Source organism: Hyposmocoma kahamanoa, unplaced genomic scaffold (assembly GCF_003589595.1).
Source record: "Hyposmocoma kahamanoa isolate Upper Pololo Valley unplaced genomic scaffold, ASM358959v1 84, whole genome shotgun sequence".
NCBI classification, from domain to species: domain Eukaryota; kingdom Metazoa; phylum Arthropoda; class Insecta; order Lepidoptera; family Cosmopterigidae; genus Hyposmocoma; species Hyposmocoma kahamanoa.
The window spans coordinates 3,652,507-3,675,412 of NW_020654229.1; the positions used below are offsets into that span (position 1 = coordinate 3,652,507).

The window sequence follows — 22,906 nt, forward strand, 5'->3', positions numbered from 1 at the left end:
AAGACTAAAGACTGGGCGTTCAAAAGGTTAGATTTCAAAATTTTCAAAAAAAGACATGAATTTGAAGTTAAGAATTTATTTAAACTTTTTAAGTACAACATACATTAAATGCTATAAATCTAAGCACTCTTCTACACATACATTTTACATCAAGCTCTAACGTCAAACTATATACGGTGAAACGAAAATTGTAGTCCTCTAATTTTCTACAAAATAAAGTGTTTCCACTAATAAACTACCTTGCAGTGGGTAGGTTTTACGTTTGTAGCCGACTGTTATGAAAAAAGAATAAACGTTTTGTTTTTTAAATTTCTTATGACAGAAATAAGGGTAGCCAGCTTTGAATGAAATTTAAATTAGATACTTGGGTAACTTTCTTTTCCTTTGTATTCTGGCTAACTATAGGTTTAATTCAATGACTAATAGGGGTGTGACGATGTGACCTCCTTCCATCGATCCCATCTTTTTATATCACCTTTTCTCTCGTTGCTGGACACTTGTTTTCAAATTTTGAATCTTTCTTTAATTCATTTGCCTCGCCATTCTCATTTTGTTTCATTCCGTCGTCACTCCCTCCTCAGTCGCTGTAGCGAGCAGTGTTGTTCTAATTTTGATATTAACCAGTTCCCAACCTAAATCATATGCCAATTTTAATGCTAATCTAACTTAGTAATACTGTATAACTCGGCCCTTTCAGGATAAGTCCGCCTCACGTTTTTAATATTTGAGTAGGGAGTGTTTTGTAACGTAGTGCATGTTTTTTATGTACCTTTTCTTCTTACAGCCTTTTCCTTTTGATTTAACTATGGAATATTTTTTTGTAGACCGAGGTATCCTATTTTATTGCCGTGATCCTGGTCACGGCATATTAGCGGTATATAACCTTTTCGGGGGTATACCTCGCTATTGAAATAAGTCGTTCAATCAGTTAGGATATTTTGTAAAAATATACACTGCAAAAAAGTTTAAATATGAATTTATCCTATCTTATAAACAATTTCACCCTATATAGTTAATACTATAACGTGATAAACTCTGTGAATTAATTTAACATTAGATATGATTAATTAATATTTTAATTATGATAAAATTATGCTTAATGCCAAATTTACGCTGACTCAAAAGTGAATAGTATGTAGTGAACCCACACTGGAGTAATTTAGGCCAAAACATTAACTGCAATTATAGCAATATTCCAATTTATGCAAAGGTTTTTTTCTTTCATTTCAAACCAGGCTGAACGAAACCTCATGACGACGTTTGGTGATTTTAACAACACTGTCTCTCCTTGTAGCTATTAAGTGGAACACCTTTTTCCGACCATTGGATAACAATTATATAACAGTTTAGTAGTTTAGGTAAAATACTGCTAGATGGCGTTGAACAGTTTTATGTATAATCTAAAATTGTTAATCAAAATTGCATAGACTACCAAGTGATTTATATTAGATAAACTTGCAATTGGAACATTCAATTTGTTTCATTTAATGCAAATGTTAAATTAAAAAGATATCTATTTCTATGGTAGGTAGGTGGACAAGTTTAAACAATAACTCCAGGTGGGTACAATATCTATTTTGAGCCGGGACCGCCAAAGACGTGTAAAATTGAACACAAAATGCAGGCGGATATGTTAGAATTTCCATTTTTTTTTTTCATGGAGAATTCCATCATTGTCATGCAGTTTGTGTCTAATCTTGCATGCGTTGAGAAGCTTGTTGCGTGTTTCGGTCCCTGGTTTTCAGTAGTAAGTATATTAAACTAAGCTCCATTTAGAAACGGAACGTTCTTTTTTTAAAAATATGAATTTGATTGTGTGATTGGTCAAAATTTACTTTAAACTTACTTAACTACCTTAAGTAGAATCTGACAAATTCTACATTATTTACTTTTTTAATTATTTTTTTTTATTTTATTTCTGTCATCCATTTTCTATCACTTGTATTAGCTTAAATATTAGGAGCACATTTTCTTATGATTAGTTCAAAGGCTAACAGTGTTGAACTAAGTAGAAATATAGACTGTCTAATTGGTGAAAAAAGCGTTAACCAACAGTACAGTCAGCATTTTATTTATCTTGGGACGGTGAAACTAACCAAGAATGAACATTCGACAAAATACTACAGGTACTGTTTTCAAGGTGCATTTTAGATCAAAACTGAAAACATTATTGACGCTCTCTCTACTAACCTGCGTTGCATTTTTTGTAATAAGTTATCTAGACAAAAATGCTAATGGATTTAGAAAAGCAGCGCGTAGAATAGTTCGTCCATTGTTGCTGTTGGCAAAAATATTGTAATGCACGGGATAGTCAGTGACAGTTTAAGTTCGTGATCGTTTCGCGCCTCGGTTTAGTGACAATTAAAGTAAGTTCGCGCCTTTTTTGCGCCTTAACTTAGTGACAATTAAAGTAAGTTCGCGCCTTTTTTTGCGCCTTAGTTTAGTAAAAATAAAGAAGTACCTACTTAGTATATTCTGTACTAACTTTTACAGTATTACTTTCAAATAGAAACATCGGTCACAATAACAATTTTGGAGATAACACATTGTTTTTTTTAATATTGGGAATTATAACCACCGGTGAATCACATAAAGTCACGTTGTCAATGGCGCTTTCGACAATTTTTATACATTTAACTTAGCTTTACAGTACGTGATTTTTTTAAATAGATAACATTTGGTTGGAATGGACGGACTGTGCGAATAAATGATTTTAAACTATTTACATTTACTGTTAATTAATTTTTGTCAGGCACTTATTTAATAAAACGTGATTTCTACTCAAAACACACACTAAAAATACTTGTTTCGATGTTTTTCTACATTTCGGACATAAAAATATGGATTACACAACGATATATTTTTGACGAATTGCGTTAGCGAGCTGCACATTTACCTATTACATTTTTTTTATACATAGGTACGTCCTTTCATGTAAAACAATAATATAATTTAGAATACAATATAAACAAACTATAAATAAATACGAAACTGATTAATGAAACCTATGCACACAAATCGATAGCTGCCTCACACGTAAGTAAGTTGTTGTATAAGTCAAACCGACTTCAAAAAAAGGAGGAGTTTCTCAATTCGACGTATGTTTTTTTTCGTATGTCATGTTACGAGATAACTCTACGTATACGGCATTCGTGAACCGATTTTGATGATTGTTTTTTTGTTAAAAAGAGGGTATCTCAGTAGTAGTCCTTTTTAAATTTGAACAAAATATTCCACCACAACAGTTTGTTTCCACGTTTGAAAGTAAACATAACACTAAGTGATTTCTTTGTTTTTAATTAAAGAACCTATAATATACATAAAAAAAGATATATTTAAGTCATTGACTTACAATTATATGGACGTGGGGTCCGCGCTAAATAGTGTCCGAACTTATAGGGCGTTAAAATAGTATACAGAGCGTCATTCACGCTTTAGTCTTCGTTTGTTCGACTGACAGCGAAGCAAGCAAAATTAGACACTACTGCGATGACATTACAATTTAAATTCAACGTTTTAGCTTTTTCATATTCCCTTACATGTCACTACGTTTAAATAGGTTGACTTGGGACATTTTTTCTTGGTTTTGTATTAGACCCGTCGTCCATTTATTTGTAAGTCAATGATTTAAGTTAAAAAGCAAAAAATTGCATTTTGACTTAAACAACTTACGTGGAAGGTATCGAAATGTCAAAAAAACAAAAATTACGTGAGACGTTACATTAAAATATTATGTATAATTTAATAAACCAGAAACTTTCTTATGCACGCCACAACTACAATGGCGAAAATAGAAGTTTTCAAGATGTCGGCATCTGAAATATAAAAACAGGATAAAAATTCATTTCAATTTAAAATTACATTTGATGGGGTCGTCGTAACTGTTGGATATAAGTCTCTGTGTCCTAATGGGCAAACTACTCACAATTTTTTTTTCGTAATATCAAGTGACGAGCCGAGTAAGTCGTGGGCTTGTTGGTAAGCTACACGCCTGTTCGTAACAATTGCAATGCCACTGCACCCGTCACTTTGAGACATGAGGTGACAAGTCCCATGTGCCTGTAATTTCACCAGCACCCTTACTCTTCAAGACCGGAACACAGTAATGCTGACATTACTGCTTGGCGGCAGAAATGGGTAAGGTGGCAGTACTTCCCTGGACAAAGTCTTTCACAAGGAGCTGTTCTACTACTATTTTATTTACAAAAACATAATGTAAAATGTCGCTAACAACCAAAACACGTGCATATTATTTAATTTTTTTTATTAAATTGATATTCAATTATTTTTAAGTTAAATTACTCCACTAGTTTGTTATAATTATTAATACCAGACGCTATACCAACTAAGCCACGGAACGAACCAATGCAATTCTAGTTATTAGAAACACTAGGTTACCATGCATTAAGACATAAAACCCTGTAAAGTGAACAAAACTACAGTGGCACTCGTAGTTGTGTCGCTTATTTTTTAGTCAACGGCTGTGAAAACACTTTGTGGCCTGTCGAGCGACAGCCGCTGACTGTGAGCGGCATCATAGCATGTCTATTACTCACACATACAAAGGTTTTAGTATTATCATAATTAATATTATGTTTGAAGGTATGGAGATAATGGCCGGGGTATGAATGTGTCCCCTGTATCAAACTACCCTGCAATTGTGTCAATAGGGGGAACCCTACTGACACAATTGTCCTTCAAGTAGAAGTTGACATAAGAAGACAATGAAACGAAATTTAAGGGTCATTTTTCAGTATCAGAGCTCATTATGAAATAATTCGTATAGAGAAGTAATAAAATTCTAATTAAATAGCAAAGGGCAATCACGCACGTCGCTAACTGGTCTCTATAAAGAAAAAAATAAAGAAAATGTCTATGCTCTTGAAAAATAAATTAAATCCTGATATTCTGTTTCCAATATCAAACTTTATTGCGGTAGGAATAGAGTAGAAATTCTTTGGTGGGGTTTTTACTTTTATTTATTTTAAATTAATGAGCGCGAAAGCATGTTCGTGGTATGCCAAAGGTTATCAGCTTGCCCTTAAACCTTAAAGGAAACTACGTACACATTGACGTACCTATTATATATTATATGAATTTAGGTCTTTCACTGGTTCAATTTGGATTATTATAATTTATCTGTTCAATTCTAATGTAAAGGGTTTTTCAACAAGAACTTTGTTTTGTAAATCAAAATAAAACAATAAATTTAGATGATAATTATTCAAATTTTTATTGTATTTAAAAAGTAAGGTTTGGCAGCTATTAGTGAAAAATGATATGTAATAAATATTCACCACGACCCTGTGGTCGTTTTGCAATAAATTCATTGTTTCGGTGAATGTGTGACATGTGCCGTTGGCATTGGTCCGTTTGTTTTCGAAAATTCGGCTAGAAATTCGGTTACGGTCAATGGATTACGCTATCGAGAGATGTTAACAACTCAATTTTGGTTACAACAAGACGGCGCCACAAGTCACACTGCCACCGAAACAATGAATTTATTGGAAACCAAATTTCCCGACCGCACAATTTCACGAAATTCAGCCGTTAAGTAAGCAGCTCGATCATGTGATTGAACGGAGCCAATCGAAATGATTGCAGCCTTAAAGCTCAACATCGTGAAGTGATTAACGAAATAGACCCACCATTTTGTCAAAAAGTGATTAAAAACTTTGATGAAAGAATCGACACCTGTAACTGTGGTGGTGGTGGTGGACATTTATCAGATATCATTTCTCATTCATAATTGCCAAACCTTACTTTTTTTAATACAATAAAAATTTGAATAATTGTCATCTAAATTTATAGTTTTATTTTGATTTACAAAACAAAGTTCTTGTTGAAAAACCCTTTAGAATATTATATTAGTATAAGTATATGTCGGAATTAGTAGAGGCGAAGCTGCAGGGCCTTGAACACCGCTGTAGAGTTGCCTGCTTATCGGTATTTTACAGGATATATCACGAAGAGTGTACGATGGAGTTGCATAATTTGATTCCCCCTTCTCCTTTCCATCATCGTGGGACTAGACGTGGGTTGGGGTTCCATCCCTATGTTGTGGTTATTCCCAAGATTCCCACGAGGCGTTTCGCTTCCACATATATACGGCGAGCGGCTAGGGAGTGGAATTCCCTGCCTGCGGTCTTGTTCCCGAACATAGCGTAGTGCAGCACAAACAACTGCACGTCGAAGAAGGTTCGCACCACTCGGGATACGTGTGAAGTCCGCGTTTGGGTCAGCATAGCGAACTATGGCCTAAAACTGCGCCCAAGTGGAGACCCGTGCCGAGCAGTGTGACGTATAAATGAGTGTATTAGTAGCAGTAGAGCTTCTTGTGAAAGAGTTCGTCCAGGGAAGTACTGCCACCTTACGTATTTATGGTCCAAAACAGTAAAGTGAGCATTACTGCGTTCCCGTTTTGACAGGTAAGGGTGCTGGTGAAATTACAGGCACCTGGGACTTGTCGACAATGGCAATGCTGGCAGTGACAAGAATCCGTGGTAGTGACCCATTTAGCTTTTGCAGGTAGGCAATCTTCGATGTTTGAAATAAGTATTGCAAATGATAAATGTATATTTAAAAGAGCAAACCCTAGAGCTTTTTGCTCGTTTTTCTCAGGGGAACCTGCCTTACGAATGAGCAGTAGAGTTTAATCAGTATGACGATTTCAAGTAAACTAACCTTTTGCATTAACTATTTTTTTGGTTTGTGTTCATTTCTTGACAAATTTTCCATGTTTTTAATATTTAAGTATCTTTATTTCTAAATTTTCCAAATTGTTTAAGTAGTTTGTTGTGCGAATTTGATCACCAATTATAATTGGCTAAAGTTTATGTTACCATTGGGGTTAGACGCTGCATGCTGAGATACAGGTTTAATCCTAGTTCGGCTGCAGAGGCTTACCTACATAATTTGAAATGTACAATTTTCTTAGCCTTATTTTATAATTTATAATTAATTATTTTGTATGTTTGTACATTATTGTTTAAAGTAAAAATAAACATTATTATTATTATATTATTATTATTAAGTCTAATTTGCTTCCTTTTGAAATAAATTAAATTAATTTCCTTAATTAATTTAATTTATTTTTTTCCCCATCTAGTTTGATGCTGTTAGAGACCCTTGTTCACTTGTGGTGACGCTGTAGATGAAAAAACGTGAACTCGCAAGTAAAAGGAAGGGAAGCCGTGCTACCACCTTTATATCCGAAACGTCGAAAGGCTCGTATTGCTTCACCTTCTTCATATGCGACCACCGATAACGCCACCATGTAAAAACTTGCGCTTGAAAATGACATATGATGCGGAGGCGGATTTTTTAGTTCGAATGTTAACGTCACACACAATTATTTTTAATTCACTGGCGCTTTATGCAGCTTTGGCGTAGCACGGATTGGGATAGGAAAGGAAAAGGAGATGCGAGCTCAGACATAAACTATCTGGCGTTACCAACTTGTATTTAATTGTTTTTGTTTGTATTTCTTTTTTTAATTTAAGTTGCTGTTTTTAGATTACAAATTACGTTTTACGTTTGTTTTTGCAAGCTCTGTTCATTCATAAGAAGTTATGCAATTTAAACAAAGATTTTCACCAAATTAAATTTATAGTATGTTACATTTATCTGTAAGTGAACCAATAAACTAAAAAAAAATATTTGAATTTGCCCTATTCCACTAGTCCTTACCAGCTGTCCCTCTGGTGGGGACAAGTGCACTTTTTTCCACTCCTCCCTACCACGCCATCACTGGTTGGGATTAGTGGAATTTCATTTTGAGTTTGAGTGCCGTTCAAATGTTTGTGGTTTAACTCTCTCAGTGGCACTGCAACTGTTATGGACAGGCGTGTCGCTTACCAACAGGCGCATGACTTGTTCGTCCCATTACTTGTTAATACGGGTGGTAAACAAAAACAAAAAAATTCTTACCGCTGCAAGTGTGTTCGCGCTCCCTATAACCATTCTCAGCATCGCAAAGGCAAATCTTGTCGGTAGGTTGGTAGACACGGAGGTAAGGCGCGTTGTTGGTGATGTTAGGAGCACCGCAGATCAAGCCGTCGTTACACTCATCGCTGTTCGAGCAGGCGTGATACAGATCTGCGGGGTGAAAAAAGGTTCAGTAAGCTATGTAGCAGTAAAGCTCCTTGTGAAAGAGTTCGTCCAGGGAAGTACTGCCACCTTATCTATTTCTGCCGCCAAGCAGTAATGTCAGCATTACTGTGTTCCGGTTTTGAAGGGTAAGGGTGCTGGTGAAATTACAGGCACGTGGGACTTGTCAACTTGTGTATCAGTGTGAATTGTGTTGTTATATTATATTGATTGCTTGACAAGCCAGTGCTCTAATCTACATCTAAATAAGTTGTCCGAAGCGGAATCAACAATTTCAAGAGGCAGCCGGTTAAGTACTGTCGTGCCCAATACATGTATTAATTAGCCCGTTGTAGACAAAAAGTGCTGTACGGGTACAACCCAGTGTTTAATGCGTAGCTCATGGTTATGTCCTTCCCCTCGTCTAGTGTAAGTTTCCAGGTATTCTCTAGTGTAGACAGCATACTAGTTATCGCGTAACATACATAAAAAACCGAGTCTACTTGAGAACCTCCTCCTGTTTTAAAGTCGGTTAAAAAATTTGTCGTAGGACAGATGTGACAACCTCTTAAAATAATATTACTTTAACCTTACATTGACTTTTCGTACCATGACGCGCTTAAAGTAAGCTTAATGTAATGTTAAAACTATGATATTTTATTGGCAGCTTTGTGACTATTCATTCACTCAGTTCGTACTATGACGCGACTTTAACATTGAAGTAATATAGCTCTTATGTCAAATTTTGCAATCTTAAAATAGTTACACGGATGCAATGGAAACAATATGATTTTCAGTTTTATTGTCTTAATATTTATCTAAGATATATTTATATATTATATAAGCGTTATCTCTTCCCTATTTTTAGTAAGGAATATTATTGGGAAATCATTCGTTCTTTCAGTCTTTTTAGCAATAATACATTACTTGGTTGATAGGTTTGTCATGGTACGAATATGAGTAATATTATAACAAGCTTAATTTAAGCTTACATTAGAAATTAGATTGTTTTTGGGAAGGTTATTGTAGGCCCCCTGATTAAACCCAGAGTGCGAGTTAAGCTCTACTTAATTATACAAACATTAAGCTGTAATACTGCGACAAAACAATTAACTTGAAAAAGAAACTAAAATTCAACTTGAACCTAATTCGTTTTAGGCGCTTGCGAACGATAACCATCTTATTTCAGTTTAACATGAAAGTTTGGACGGTATACTAATACGGTTAGCTTAACTACGTAAACTTTTAATAGCAGTTTAATTATTTGGTCACGAATGGTTGGTGTATTCTGACTTTATCGATTTTTATGCCACGAAGGAAAAAAACTTTGATTACTTGATTTATTACGTATTTTAATATTGACGGGTATTGTTGACGTGCCTCCGATGAGATTGCAGAACAGTGTGATAAGAGAACGTTGCGTCATGGAAGAAGATGTAGCACCAAAGCAGAAAATAAAAAGTAACGACATCGGTCACTCTGCGCACCTCACTAACTTTAGACACCGCGGTCCTTGACAAAACGGCAACAAGGCTGTCAGCGAGCCATTGGCTAAGAACTATTTTGATGTTTAAATTTCGAATTTTCAAACTGCCTTCGAGGCCGAACGGTTACCAGGCTGGACTGCCACGCGGAGGTCCCAGGTTCGATTCCCGGGCCGGTAGAAATATTTGTCTGGCTTACATTTATTTCTCTCGTGAAAACTCACGAATGGGTGTAATTTGTGGTTGTCTATGTATGTGTCCATAGCACCCGAGACACAGGGTTTCCCTAGTGCGGCGCTATGTTGACCGCACACACGCGTTGTTATTATTATTTACTTTAGTCTTCTCAGCTTGTTAGCTGGTTTGAACCACATTTACGGACCTAAGTCAAGTAAATGCAGTATGGCGTGTATCTACGAGTATTTGGTGGGTGTGTAATAAGATCCTACTTCCTCCTTATTATTATTATAAAGATTTTTTTCTTGTACTCTATTGAAGGTCGGTTATTTGGAGCCAGGTACGGGCCTAAGCCAAGTATTCTGGTTCGGTTGTGGTATTGTGAGGGGATGTGAGTGAGCGGTATTTTTTGCGGACTGTCGAGCATGTGTCTCTTACAATTGACTTTTGTAGAGGTATGTAGGTTTTAGGGTGCAGATCTATTATTTTTAAGGCGGTATGAAGGGTTTTCGGTATGATACCAGTTGACGAAATTATAATGGGGACTATCATAATGGTTTCTCGGTGCCACATCTGTTTGATTTCGTCTGCTCAAGGTGTGTATTTTTTATTATTATTATCTATTTCAGACTCTCGCTTCTCCCAAAACCTTAAAGATTATTATTTTGAATATATTGCGATTTCATAAAAGATTATATAGAGAATTTTTAATAGAATTGAAAAAAATGGAGGTTTTCAATTCGATTGTGTTTGTTTATTGTATGTTACGCGATAATTCCTAAGGCATTTGTGTGTGAACCGTTGAGTGAACCGTTTTTACCAGTATCTCAGTATTGGTACCATTTAAATTTGAAGACAATATTCTACCGCTAATCGTCTACCTTTAACCGTTCTTAGAGTAGCAAATTAGGAGTAAATCAGGTTTATTATATTACAACCACTTTCCGTTAACTGTTTTCAATAAAACTTGGTTTATTATTTTTGTAAAAAAGGCATAATTAATTATATACTAAAAGAAGGTCTACGAATTATGTTTTATGCTTCAATTGTCCGATATTGCGCTTGAGTTACGAGGTTTCCGCATTTAGCCGACGCCGAGGAAGTTTAGTTTAGTTTCCGAGATAAAAGTTATATAAAATAACTTTAGATTTATGTCCCACAAACTTTATAGATTTGAGGAGGTTTGTTTTTTGTGTTATTTAAAATGTTTTAAATTTCTTTTTCACATACACACACCCAATTATTCCTATTTAAATTTAAAGAAAATATTCCACCTCTAAGGATGGCAAACTAGGGGATTTCAAAAAAGCTTGACAAATAGATGTAATTTCACACACTTTTCAAGTCGGTTTTTTAATAAAAATTACAAAAAATACTACGTATTAAATTTGTGCAAGATGTGGTTTATTGATAATTATTAACAAAAGAATATTTTAAAAGAATATAGTATACTCGTACAAGTTGGCGTGTAAATTACTCTGAGAAAAAAAAACTGTATACATGCGATAACTTTAACCTTGGTGTAACTAGTAACTTTGTGACCAAGGTCATGTTGTAGAGATGTATACTTCATTTGCTAGGTATGTATACAGGACAATTGTTAAAATAATTATAATTTTATAGGTATTGCCATACTAACACTGTTATTATATTTTCATACGAAATAAAGTCAAATACCATGCACGTGGCGTATTTTATACGCGCTAACGACGTGCGTATACACGCCGTAAACGCACATTATGGTAAAATATAGTTTTAATTTTAGTTTTGTCTGTTATAGTAATAATAATAATAATACAATAATAACGCACACACTCAACATAGCCCAGCACTATGGAAACCCTGTGTCGCGGGTGCCATGGACACACACACAGACAACCACAAATTACACCCAAACTCACGAGAGAAATAAATGTAGGCCATACATCTATTTCTCCCGGCCCGGGATTGAACCTGGATATATTTTGTACAGTGTTTTAAACTTCTTTGAAGGAATGTGCTACCTGTGTGAATGTGCCACCTCAGGGTCGTCACAACACTAAGTGTCGTATTCCAGAACTCTACTCAATACTCAAGTCAGAACTTGAGTATTGCAGTGAGCACTGAAAATCATACTCAAGTCTGCTCAAATCCTGACTTGAGCATTGAGTAGAGTTCTAGAATACGACTCTGAGGGTCGTATTCCAGAAGTGTACTCAATGATGTATATATATATGTTCGTCCCGCCACATGATATTATAAAAAAAAAATCCCTACACCGCGTTTAAAATACGTGCACAGGCTCTTAAAAGTGCTATTTATAGAGTTAATTATTTTTTAATTATTCAGTTAAGACGTGTAGTTAAATAAGTAAATTTTTATAAACATAGTCAATTACGGTTCATTATAATGATTTAATTATAGCCCCCGAATAGTTTCGTCTAACTAGATAACGTAAATATACGGTTCTATAATAAAATTCCGGTTAATATTCAAAACTTGCCATTCACGAGGTTTAAATCTACATAGTGAAACAAAAACTTTAAACTAAAGGTTATTTTTTTTATAATATCAAGTGACTGGTACTGACGGTAAGTTACACACAAGATTTAAATCGCGAGGTTTTAAGGGACACGCCTCTACGCTAATCACCCTGAGACATAAGTTGACAAGTCCCATGTGCCTGTAATTTGACCAGCACCCTTACCCTTCAAAACCGGATCGCAGCTATTATACAGCTTCTACGTTCTTGGGTGACAAAAAGCTATGGTAGTAACCCGTACAGCCCTTGCAAGTTGTCTTGATGCTGTTCGAAATAAATATTGTAAATGATATAATCTCAGTACAGAGTACTAAAAAAACCGACCTCAAAAGTACATGGAATTACGTCTATTTGCTAAGTTTTATTGAAATATCCCCTAGTTCGCCACTATACAGGACTTGACACAGGAGATAATAAACATCGGTTCTCACTACTCAAAGTATATTGAGAGAGAAAAACGCCTTGAATTGGAGAATAGCAAAACCAACCATTAAAATAATTGTTACTTGAGTAAAATTTAGGCGCTATTTATAAAAATGAATGTTCATGCATGATCAGCCACCTTTAGAGGTGGATGATTTTCTTCAACATAAAATGGGACCACTATGGAGGTACCCTCTTTCCAACAAAAAAAGAATCATCAAAATCGGTTCACAAATACTGGAGTTATCGCGTAACATACATACAAAAAAAAAATTGGAATTAAAACCTCCTCCTTTTTTTTGAAGTCAGTTAAAAATGTATTCGATTGTTTAATTACAAAGAGCAACCCCTTGAGTTTCTTCTCATGGGAATCTGCTTTACGAATGAGCAGTAGAGTTTAAAAAATGTGATGATTAAGTTTTTGAATGTCAGGATGTTATTGTAAATCCGGGCGGCGTCGTGGTGAATGCTCACTGATCCCACGGCGCCGACTCAACCGGCGAGAGGGAAACCCGGGGGGGTTTTAGTGGGGTAGGCCCTCCAGTCTGGAGGGAGAGTCCCCACATAACCCCTGAGTCTCCCTGGGCTCAGGGGTATCCATAAAGATTTCCCACCGTCAAAAAAAAAAAAAAAAGGATGTTATTGTAAACACCATAATATTCAATTATTTTTTGTGAAATTACTCCACTAGTTTGTTATAATTATTAATACAATGATCGAACGTTAAAACTAACTAAAACACTAAAAATACCTTCGATCCGGCTGGATTTGAGCCAATTCCATCTAGCAAACCGTGCCAGACGCTATGCGAACCGTGCCAGACGCTGTGCCAACCGTGCCACATGCTATGCCAACCGTGCCAGACGCTATGCCAACCATGCCAGATACTATGCCAACCGTGCCAGACGCTATGCCAACCGTGCCATACCCTAAGCCACGGCACGAACCAGCGGACCTTACGAACTTTTCTATGTGTTTGTTGCAGATGTTTGTTTTGGTTTTTCTATTTATAATTATGACAATTTGTGAAGATTTCAATGTAATTTGCTTACCTATGAAATAATCATTATTTCACTTTGACTTTGAAACCGGCCAAGAGCGTGTCGGACACGCTCATGTTAGGGATTCATATAGCTGCTTAGTGCTTCGTCTTAATCTCATTCTGTGCGTCACCAGTCATCAGCAAACATGCCTAACGCACTGCAGTGACGAGGATGCCCCACCATCAACCGGAACAGGTTGTTATACAAATTGATAACAAACGAAAGATTGTTATTGTAAAGACATTTTGTACCTGTAGAGCACTTTGTGAAAAAGTACGGCCGTCGAAGTACTGCCATCTTATCTATTTCTGCCGCTAATCAATAACGTGAGCATTACTGCGCGTTCTGGTTTTGAAGGGTGCTGGTGAAATCACAGGCATATGAGACTTGTTAACTTATGTGTCAGGTGACGGGCGTAGTGGCAGAAGCTTTCACATCTTTGTGATTTAAAGCACTGTGTGGCACTGCAACTGTTAGGGACAACCCCATATTTTTCTACATTAGTTTGATTATAGTAACATTCCCTACTAATAATAATAATAATAATAATAATAACGCTCACACTCAACATAGCCCCGCACTAGGGAAACCCTGTGTAGCGGGTGCCATGGACACACACATAGACAACCACAAATTACACCCAAACTCACGAGAGAAATAAATGTAGGCCATACAAATATTTCTCCCGGCCCGGGAATCGAACCTGGGACCTCTGCGTGGCAGTCCGGCATGGTAACCGTTCGGCCACGGAGGCAGATAACCCTTAGGGTATGTGAGAAGGGCACTATAACTTGTGCGTGCACAGGAACCTTCTAACTGCAGGTTCTGACCCCAGATCAGCCAGTGTACAGGGTTGCCACAGACCGTTGTCACTGACTCAAGTGACGTGAGCTACCCCGGGTGCACATACAGTATCCTTGCTATTTTCCAGATAAGTACCGGAGCTGTAGGCACGCTCACGACTATCAAAATCTCCTCATTGGTGGCAGAGCTGTAAGGCACGCTCACTTCCCGACGTCGAAAAATGGCGTCTCTCCAATTCCCAATAACCTAAGCGGCTGGAGGGACCGGAGGATATCTATCTGTTACGGACAGGCGTGTCGCTTACCATCAGGCGCACAAGTTGTTAACATAAAAGAAAATATCTTGACCAACTCCTTATCAAGTAAAAACATCTGACCCTAATAAATACCACTATAATTTTAGAAATGCAAAGATGGAAGATTAGGTGAAATTATAGATTTGCCTACATTTCTACCTGGCTTATGTTTCAGTCTTGAAAAGAACACAGGTAAAACTTTGCTATATAGGAAATAACTAGCAACTGCACTTTATACTGGCACGGAATGATGCATGTTATACTGGCAGACCCATAATTTATAAACCGATTTTAAGCTACACTACATACTTTGTAATATACAGTTGAAATAAAAACATAAATTAACACTTTCAGACCGGGAACAAAATTACCATTATTTGCTGTCCGGCGGGAAAAATTATCACATGCCCACCGGTGGTACATCATCGCCCCATCAACCAAAAAATGTGCTTTATGTCTTTCTAATTAACATTAAGTAAATCGTAAGAATTTTTTTTACCAGTTCTAACTACGCATTAGAAATTATTTGCTATTTTCATTCTCGTTTTTCTACTACGTACATTTCTAGTTGTTTTTGCAAGTAAATATGTTTTTTAACCTTGATTTTTTCTACCTCCTGAGCTACCACTACGAAAATTTGACTGTTGCAGAGGGCAGGAAGCATTTTCTCTTAAGACGGCGTGGGTTTCTTAGTATAGCCTAAAGTCAAGTGACAACACGTGACCAACGGTGGTACACGCCGGTATGGCCGTGTTAACATTTCAAAAACTACCAAACTACTCCAAGGATTCAATAAAGTCATATTCATTTATTGCATGTCACATATATAGCTAATTCTACATGTTACAATGTTGGGCAGTTAACATGTGCCGCCCTGCAAAGGCATAGCAACTACAGAATACAGACTTCTTACTTGTAGATTGCTTAATACATTAGTTTATAAAATTATACTACATTTAGTAGCAGTAGAGCTCCTTGTGAAAGAGTTCGTCCAAGCAGTAATGTCAGCATTACTGTGTTCCGGGTTTTGGAGGGTAAGGGTGCTGGTGAAATTACAGGCATATAGGACTTGTCAACTTATGTCTTAGGGTAACGGGCGCAGTTGCAATGCCCCTCAGATCTTTGTGATTTAAAGCTCTGAGTGTCACTGCAACTGTTATGGACAGCTTACCATCAGGCGCACGACTTGTTGGTCCGCCATGATATTATAAAAAAAATGTAAATTCTTCACGCAGTAACTGCACACATGCAGTCAATCTGTTAGCAGTCTTAGTTATCATGTGCGGTGTGTAGCTCGTGACCTTTTCGCAAACAGGCGCATTCGCTGCACACTCGCCAGATCTGTACGCACCCTAAGATTTAAATTGAACTTTATGCCGCTGAAAAAGAATGTCCAAAGCCCAAAGTGTCAAACTTGATATCCTGTACTAGACTCGTCCATAGTTGGTTTTATTTACTTGTATTTTCGTATGCGTCAGCCATCGAGTATATAACCAGAAATAGACACGAAAGAAGGGCCATATCACTTTTAAATATCAATTCTCGTTTGCACTGAAATCACAAATTATAAAGCTGAAATAGTACAGCGCCAACAACTGAGTTGTGTGTACGTCTCCGTTTATTCCAAAAACATTCTATAATTATTGTAATAAAGATATTATATCTAACAATGGAGGCTGTTTAATTCGGTGGTGTTGGAAAAACAGCAAAAAATCTAATTACAAAAACGGAATCACATTTCATTGGTAATTAAATATTAAATTTGTAAGTTATCAATTTTCGTCCATTGTAACAAAGCTCAAGTTAAACTGATAAATTTGAATTGAAACAATTGACTACACCCGTCAATTGTTTCGAATTCGGGCTGGCCAATCGGAGCGCAGTTGTCACCGTAATGATTTAGCAGTATAGTTTTCAAACAAATTAAATGACATTTCTGGTTTTATACTCGACAGGGTCAGCCAACATAACACACATAGCTTAACACGGAAACGCAAGCTTGCTCCTTTTAACTCTTCGCGTTTTTCCGTGAAGTGCACAAATGCGGAATTTGCATTTGCACAATTCATTGTTTACACGTTTTTATTGCACGGGTAATGGAATGCTAATGACTTTACTGAAACCTTTACCTGGAAAGAATGTTACGAATAATGTTAGTTGTGATTTCAGTAGGCAGTACGATTGCTTTCTATGAAGAAGGACACGACATGGATTATCATAATGGGCTTGGGACACTCCCTTTTTAATTGACTTCAAAAAATGGAGGAGGTTCTCAATTTCTCAAAGATTACTTGTGAACCGATTTTAATGATTCTTTTTTTTTTGTTGGAAAGGGGGTACCGCAATAGTGGTCCCAATTCAATTTGAAGAAATTATTCCACCTCTAAGGGTGTCAAACTAGGGGATGAATGACTTTTGAGGTCGGTGTTTTTAGTACACTGTACTGAGATTATTAAATTTTAGGTTTTTTTAACTTTAATCAACTGCAATTGGGCTTTCTTTTAAATTCACCAAATTGTACTATTCTTCTAAATTTATTTATACTCAGGATACATTGACCCATAAATACATCCCTTATTGATTAACATATATAATAACAATAAAATAAAACACTATTCATTTATTTACACGTATGGACGGCGACATCTAACGCAACATAGGTAACCGGCCTCGGAAACGTCGGCACCTTTCGGTCAAAACTGAAGAGTGTTGGCCGAAGGTCACTTCACTTCATGAAGGTCAGATATTGAGTAGGAACTCTCACATGATTTAAAATTCACATTCCACCGCTCGACCCTCAGGGTGGCATTGGCTTTCACCCGTATATACTCCACAATATCCGCAGACTTTGTGGAGTAACGAGGTCGTGGCACATTACATACATTATATGTATAGATTATGTAAGTAAACTTTCGACTGTTTCAATCGTTCTTATGCCCTCTTAACGATTTTGGGGATTTTGGCTCGAATTATTGCCACCTCCTTGTCTTGTTAGAAATTCCTTTGTCTCTGGTGCCCGATTCAGAACTCTTCGATATTTTAAGCGAATCGTTCCATTGGATATCGTTCTCGAATCGAAGGGCCTTACCGTGTTATTCAGAACATTTGAGTTAACGTTCGATTCGCATTCGGATACGATATCGTTATCCAACAGCGTTTTCGGAGTTAGCTGGTGAGATAGGTTATAAGAAAAATGGAAATACTTAATACTCATCTTAAGACTTTAAATGCCTAAAATATAGGAATGCATTAGTCTCGCATTAAAATAAATTAATAAATTTAAAAAAATTCCAGACTTTATTTAAAATAATAAGAGATTTCCATATTGAGTGTAATATGGAAAGCTCTTTGTAATAGGACGTTCGGTGACTCGGTGACTTTTATTTCATAACTGTGATCTAAATAACGTTTGTAGCCTTTGTCGATCGAGAAGTACGGAGTAATCGTACGGGATGACGTCATTTCGGTTCCGTTTCGAATACGACAGTTTGACGTACGATTCGGGTGTTGTGAATATATAATCTCAGAATATAATTTCAACGGTGGCAACTAACGGTTCCTACCGTAGAGCCGGCGACTCTAAGCCGACTATCAAATCTCCTCATTGGTGGCGGAGCTGTAAGGCATGGTCACATCCTGACGCCGAAAAACGGCAACACTCCAGTTTCCAATAATCTAAGCAGCTGGAGGGACCGAAGAATGTCTAGCTTATTATTAGCTCTCCGGGCTAGTACCGGAGACTTCGGTCGCAGTGTCCTGCGACAATGTCCAGACGCAGCTTCCAACTTCAAGGGCAACTCACGTGCCCCGCGCGTTTTTTCGCTTTAGACCCTCGTCTAGACTGCGACTAACCGCTAGTTGCGCACGAGACAGACGCCCCGGCCACACACCACCGGAGCAGATGAACATGTCCATCTTTGTAGCTCACCAGAACCCCAGGGAATTCATACCCAAGTCCGGGTCACCAGAGAAGCCCATGTAGGCTTATCACTGGCGGAGGGCTTAGCCCGGACGCCCGCCGTACCCTGATCTTTCCGGCGAGCCCGTAGTCTCCCTTTCTTGTTCTTCTTCTTTTTAGCCGTTCTCAACCACATCGGTGTTAGCCTCCTTCAGTTTCTGCCACTTCTCTCGGTTCTGTGTCACTTGTATCGAATTCAACCCCGCCACTTTCTTTATGTCATCCTTTCAACGCATCTACGGTCTTCCTCTGGGGCGTTTGTCAACCCAAGGTTGCCATTCGAGGACCAGCATGCTTTCGAGCAACGTGACCCGTTACGCATTTGCTGACATTTGCGACTTTGTTTTCCTGTCTGAGCCACGCATTTGTTTTGCGGTCTTTCTGGTCTACCTGTAATTTGTGAATTATGTCTTTTGTTAGCACCCAGGTTTCGACCCCTAATACTGGCAGGATGCACTGGTCGAATCGAGAATGCGTGTCCTTATTGCCACTTCTTGTAGTATCCATAGCATACACTAGAACGCGTGGTGAACGGATTTGCCAATTGACGTAAGGTATGGTAACAAATAACTCCCTGATTATGGTCCAGAGTACGTCAGATCTAACAGGCAAGTCTTGCTTTTACGTGCACGTTCCAATATTGGGCACTATCTCGTCTACGAAGAAGATTTAGATCACAGTGACCTATGCTGCGGATGTCATCACGACGATGGTATGCAAATTAAAGAAATTCTTATAAATCTTGTTTGCGTTTGACGTGCATTTACGTGGTTACGTTGCCAATTTCCGCAACGACCGTTCGTTCTTACTTGGAGCTCGTTAGCATGCTGTTATTATCGAAGCATTGTATTAATTACGGTAGATCTCCTTGTGAAAGAGTTTGTCCGTACAAATACTGCCAACATACGGATTTCTGCCGCCAAGCAGTAATGTGAGCATTACTGTGTTCCGTCTTTGAATTGTAAGGTTGTCTCCTCTCATAATGAGAGTTATTGGGCTCTTCAATGCGGATTGGGTTGTATATACAAATTTTGCAGGCTAAGTCCCTGTCTTCTCTCCACTTCAAAAAAAACTGTACAGCGTGTACAAAACGCCTGCATACGATTTTGTTATAAAGTACCATTCAGAAGTCACATAACACCTGTGCTAAACCTACGCAATATCTTGGACATGGAATCCAGAAGGACTTTGCACTTTTCTGCACTGATGCAATCCATTGTCCGGTATAAAAGTCCACCATATTTGTATGCCAAATTAAAATGGGCTACTTATGCTTATAATTCACGCAGGGTAGATAGTTTTTTGTTGGTGACACCGTTCCACAAGACAAGAGCTTTTGAGGGTAGCTTCCGGTATCAGGCATCTAAATGCTGGAACAATTTGCCTCCTCCACTTAGACAACCAATCTCTAAATCGGCATTCAAAAAACAACTGAAAATTATGTTATTGGAAAAGCAGCGTATGCTTTGATGTCGGAAGTTTCCTAGTCTAGCCAGCTTGTTATAAGTATTTATGTGCACTAACATACCAATATAATGCTTAAAGTTGTATATTTCTATTTACATGATTACGCTGTTGTAGGTCCGTGTTTCTTTAGTAGTAAATACTTATTGACAGATTTAAAGTATTAATTGTTATATAATACTAAGGTTTTAAGGTTTTCGTATTGAAAATAATTAAGAATATATATGCCACAACAGAGGATACACACAACATAATAATATTATGTACCGCTCTCTCAACATCCAGTCGATGATGCAACAGGAACGACTGAAAATCAGCGTCTCTCTCGCCAGAGATAGACTTTTTGCTGAGTCGTCTCCTTTTCCTCTTTTGTGTCACTTTGCATTCTTATTTATAGATTATTTAATAAATAGCTATCAATTTAATGTTATGTTTATAATTTAGGGATGTAAAGTGACTTAAATGTGCGAATAAACGTTTTTCTTTCTTTCTTTCTTTCTTTCTAATTCACATCATATTTCCATCATATTTACACACTGGCTTTTGCCTATTCTTAAAGTAACGCATCCAAATTAAACACCCTTGACAAGAAATTTAAAACAAATAGAAAGTTTTGCCGTCTCCTGAACAATCACTCTTTATAAGATACGATATATAAAAATTATGTACGAAGTTAGGTATTTTATTCTATAGCAATTCGTTTTGGAGTTTGAATTTTAGTCTGTTTTTCAGGATTTTATATGATGATAAAGTACATCATATCGTGTAACAAATTACCTTCAGACAATATCCTAGGATACACCTAGGACATCGAGTATAAAAACAGAAATAGAGACGAAATTAAATTTGTTTGAAAACTATTCTGCCAAACCATTGCCGTGACAACTGCGCTCCGATTAGCCAGCCTGAATCCAAAACGATTGACTAGTGTTGTCAATTGTTTCACTTCAAATCGTCTAGTTTAACTTGAGCTTAGCTGTATTGGATGAAAATTGAAAACTTACATATTTAATATTTAATTACCGATGAAATGTGATTACGTTTGTTTTGTAATTAGATGTTTTGCTGTTTTTCCCCACACCACCAAATGGAACAGCCCTCTATTGTTAGAGATATTATCTTTATTACAATAAATACAGAATATTTTTTTAATATACGGAGGTCAGTTGTTGGCGCTGCACTATTTCAGCTTTCTAATTTGTGATTTCAGCGCAAACGAGAGTTGATATTTAAAAGTGATATAAGGCCCATTCGCCTGATGAGTTGCCAGGACTAGATGGCCCTTATTTCGTCTCTATTTCTGGTTATGTACTCGATAGGTGTATCGTATATCTTATCTATTTTTGTAAGATCGTTTTTTAATAGTAAATACTTAACCATTTGGTCAAAACTATTATGCTAGCAAAACAGTTTTTCCCGCTTCTGCTCTGATGACTCGCCTTACTACTATAACTTACTTTTGTTCTGCGTGCCGTCACATTGCCCGTTTACAGGTGGAAGATTGTCCCCGCATAGGCATCTTGTTGTAGCATCATAGTGGGTCCTCACGCAGGATGTGCCACTTATCCCCGCGCATTGAGCCTGGCGGCTGCACGGAGGCGCTGGAATTACACATATCTATTTTAAACCTTGAAATGATAAACGTGTCTATTTGTAGGTCAAGTTTTTGCATGGAAAATTGAGAGATAATCACGTCTCGATACCTCCAATTAACACTACACCATCTTTATTTTTCGGTCATCTTTATTTTTGTAAACAGCCATATTTCGATACCTCCCGCGTAAGTTGTTGTGCGTCAAACTACATTTTTTTGCTTTTTAACTTGAATATATCCTTTTTTATGTATATTATATTTTGCACATTTAAAAGTAAAGAAATCACTTCTAGTGCTATGTTTAGTATCAACATGGAACCGATAATGTACATGAAAAAAGTTTATTACGTAAGTTAAAAAGAAGGTCAATGGTTAAAAAGCAAAAAAACGGTATTTTAATTTATAACAAATTACGTAGGAGGTATCGATTTATATACTAATATTATGCTCCCCGAATTTTGTGGAAAAAATTAAAGAAACAAAAAACAAAATTCGAAAAAAGCAAAAAAACTAATTTTGTGAAAAAAATGAATCAAAAAACAAAATAAAAACAAAACAGGTCAAAAATTTAAGTCGGTATAGTTTTCGTTGGAGGTATCGATCTAGTCTCAAACTAGAATACAATGAGCACCAGACTGTCTTCAAGGACAATACCCAGAGCACCAAGACTTGAAGAGGTGATTCCCTTTAATTTGTCCTAACGGGACAGCTTATATGGCTTTTCGAATATAATGCTTTCCCCAAGGAGAGTGGGGAGCTCTCTAAATCAGCAAGCTTAGGTGGCAGTAGGCTAGACATATCTGCAAGAGGACGGATGGCCGATGGAGCAGACTTATTCTAGAGTGGCAACCACGTCAAGGCTAACGTAGTGTGGGACGTCTTACGGCAAGATGGACGAACGACCTAAGAAGAGCTGTTGAATGCGGTCGCCACGTCAAGTCATGCGCTTGGTGGCAAGCGACAGTTGCAGTGCCACTCAGAGCCTTAAAACACAAAGACCTTAGGGGCACTGCCATTGCGCCCGTCACGCTATGGACACAGACGCACGACTTGGT

At 37.2% G+C, this 22,906-nt stretch overlaps 1 protein-coding gene across 4 annotated transcripts in view; it reads right to left on the minus strand.

Annotated features, from left to right (window-relative positions):
* Positions 1-3,535: 3,535 nt before the first annotated feature.
* Positions 3,536-22,906, minus strand: part of LOC113234521 — a 54,384-nt gene continuing 35,013 nt past the window's right edge. For 3 of the 4 annotated variants that reach the window (XM_026469863.1, XM_026469865.1, XM_026469866.1), the window contains exons 3-5: positions 21,715-21,858; positions 7,930-8,097; positions 3,536-3,815 (exon numbers count right to left, since the gene is read on the minus strand). In XM_026469863.1, coding sequence (XP_026325648.1) covers positions 3,742-3,815; positions 7,930-8,097; positions 21,715-21,858 — 386 coding nt within the window. In that variant the 3' untranslated portion in view covers positions 3,536-3,741. The remainder of the gene's footprint in view (positions 3,816-7,929; positions 8,098-21,714; positions 21,859-22,906) is intronic. The other variant, XM_026469864.1, reaches the window with a different exon arrangement.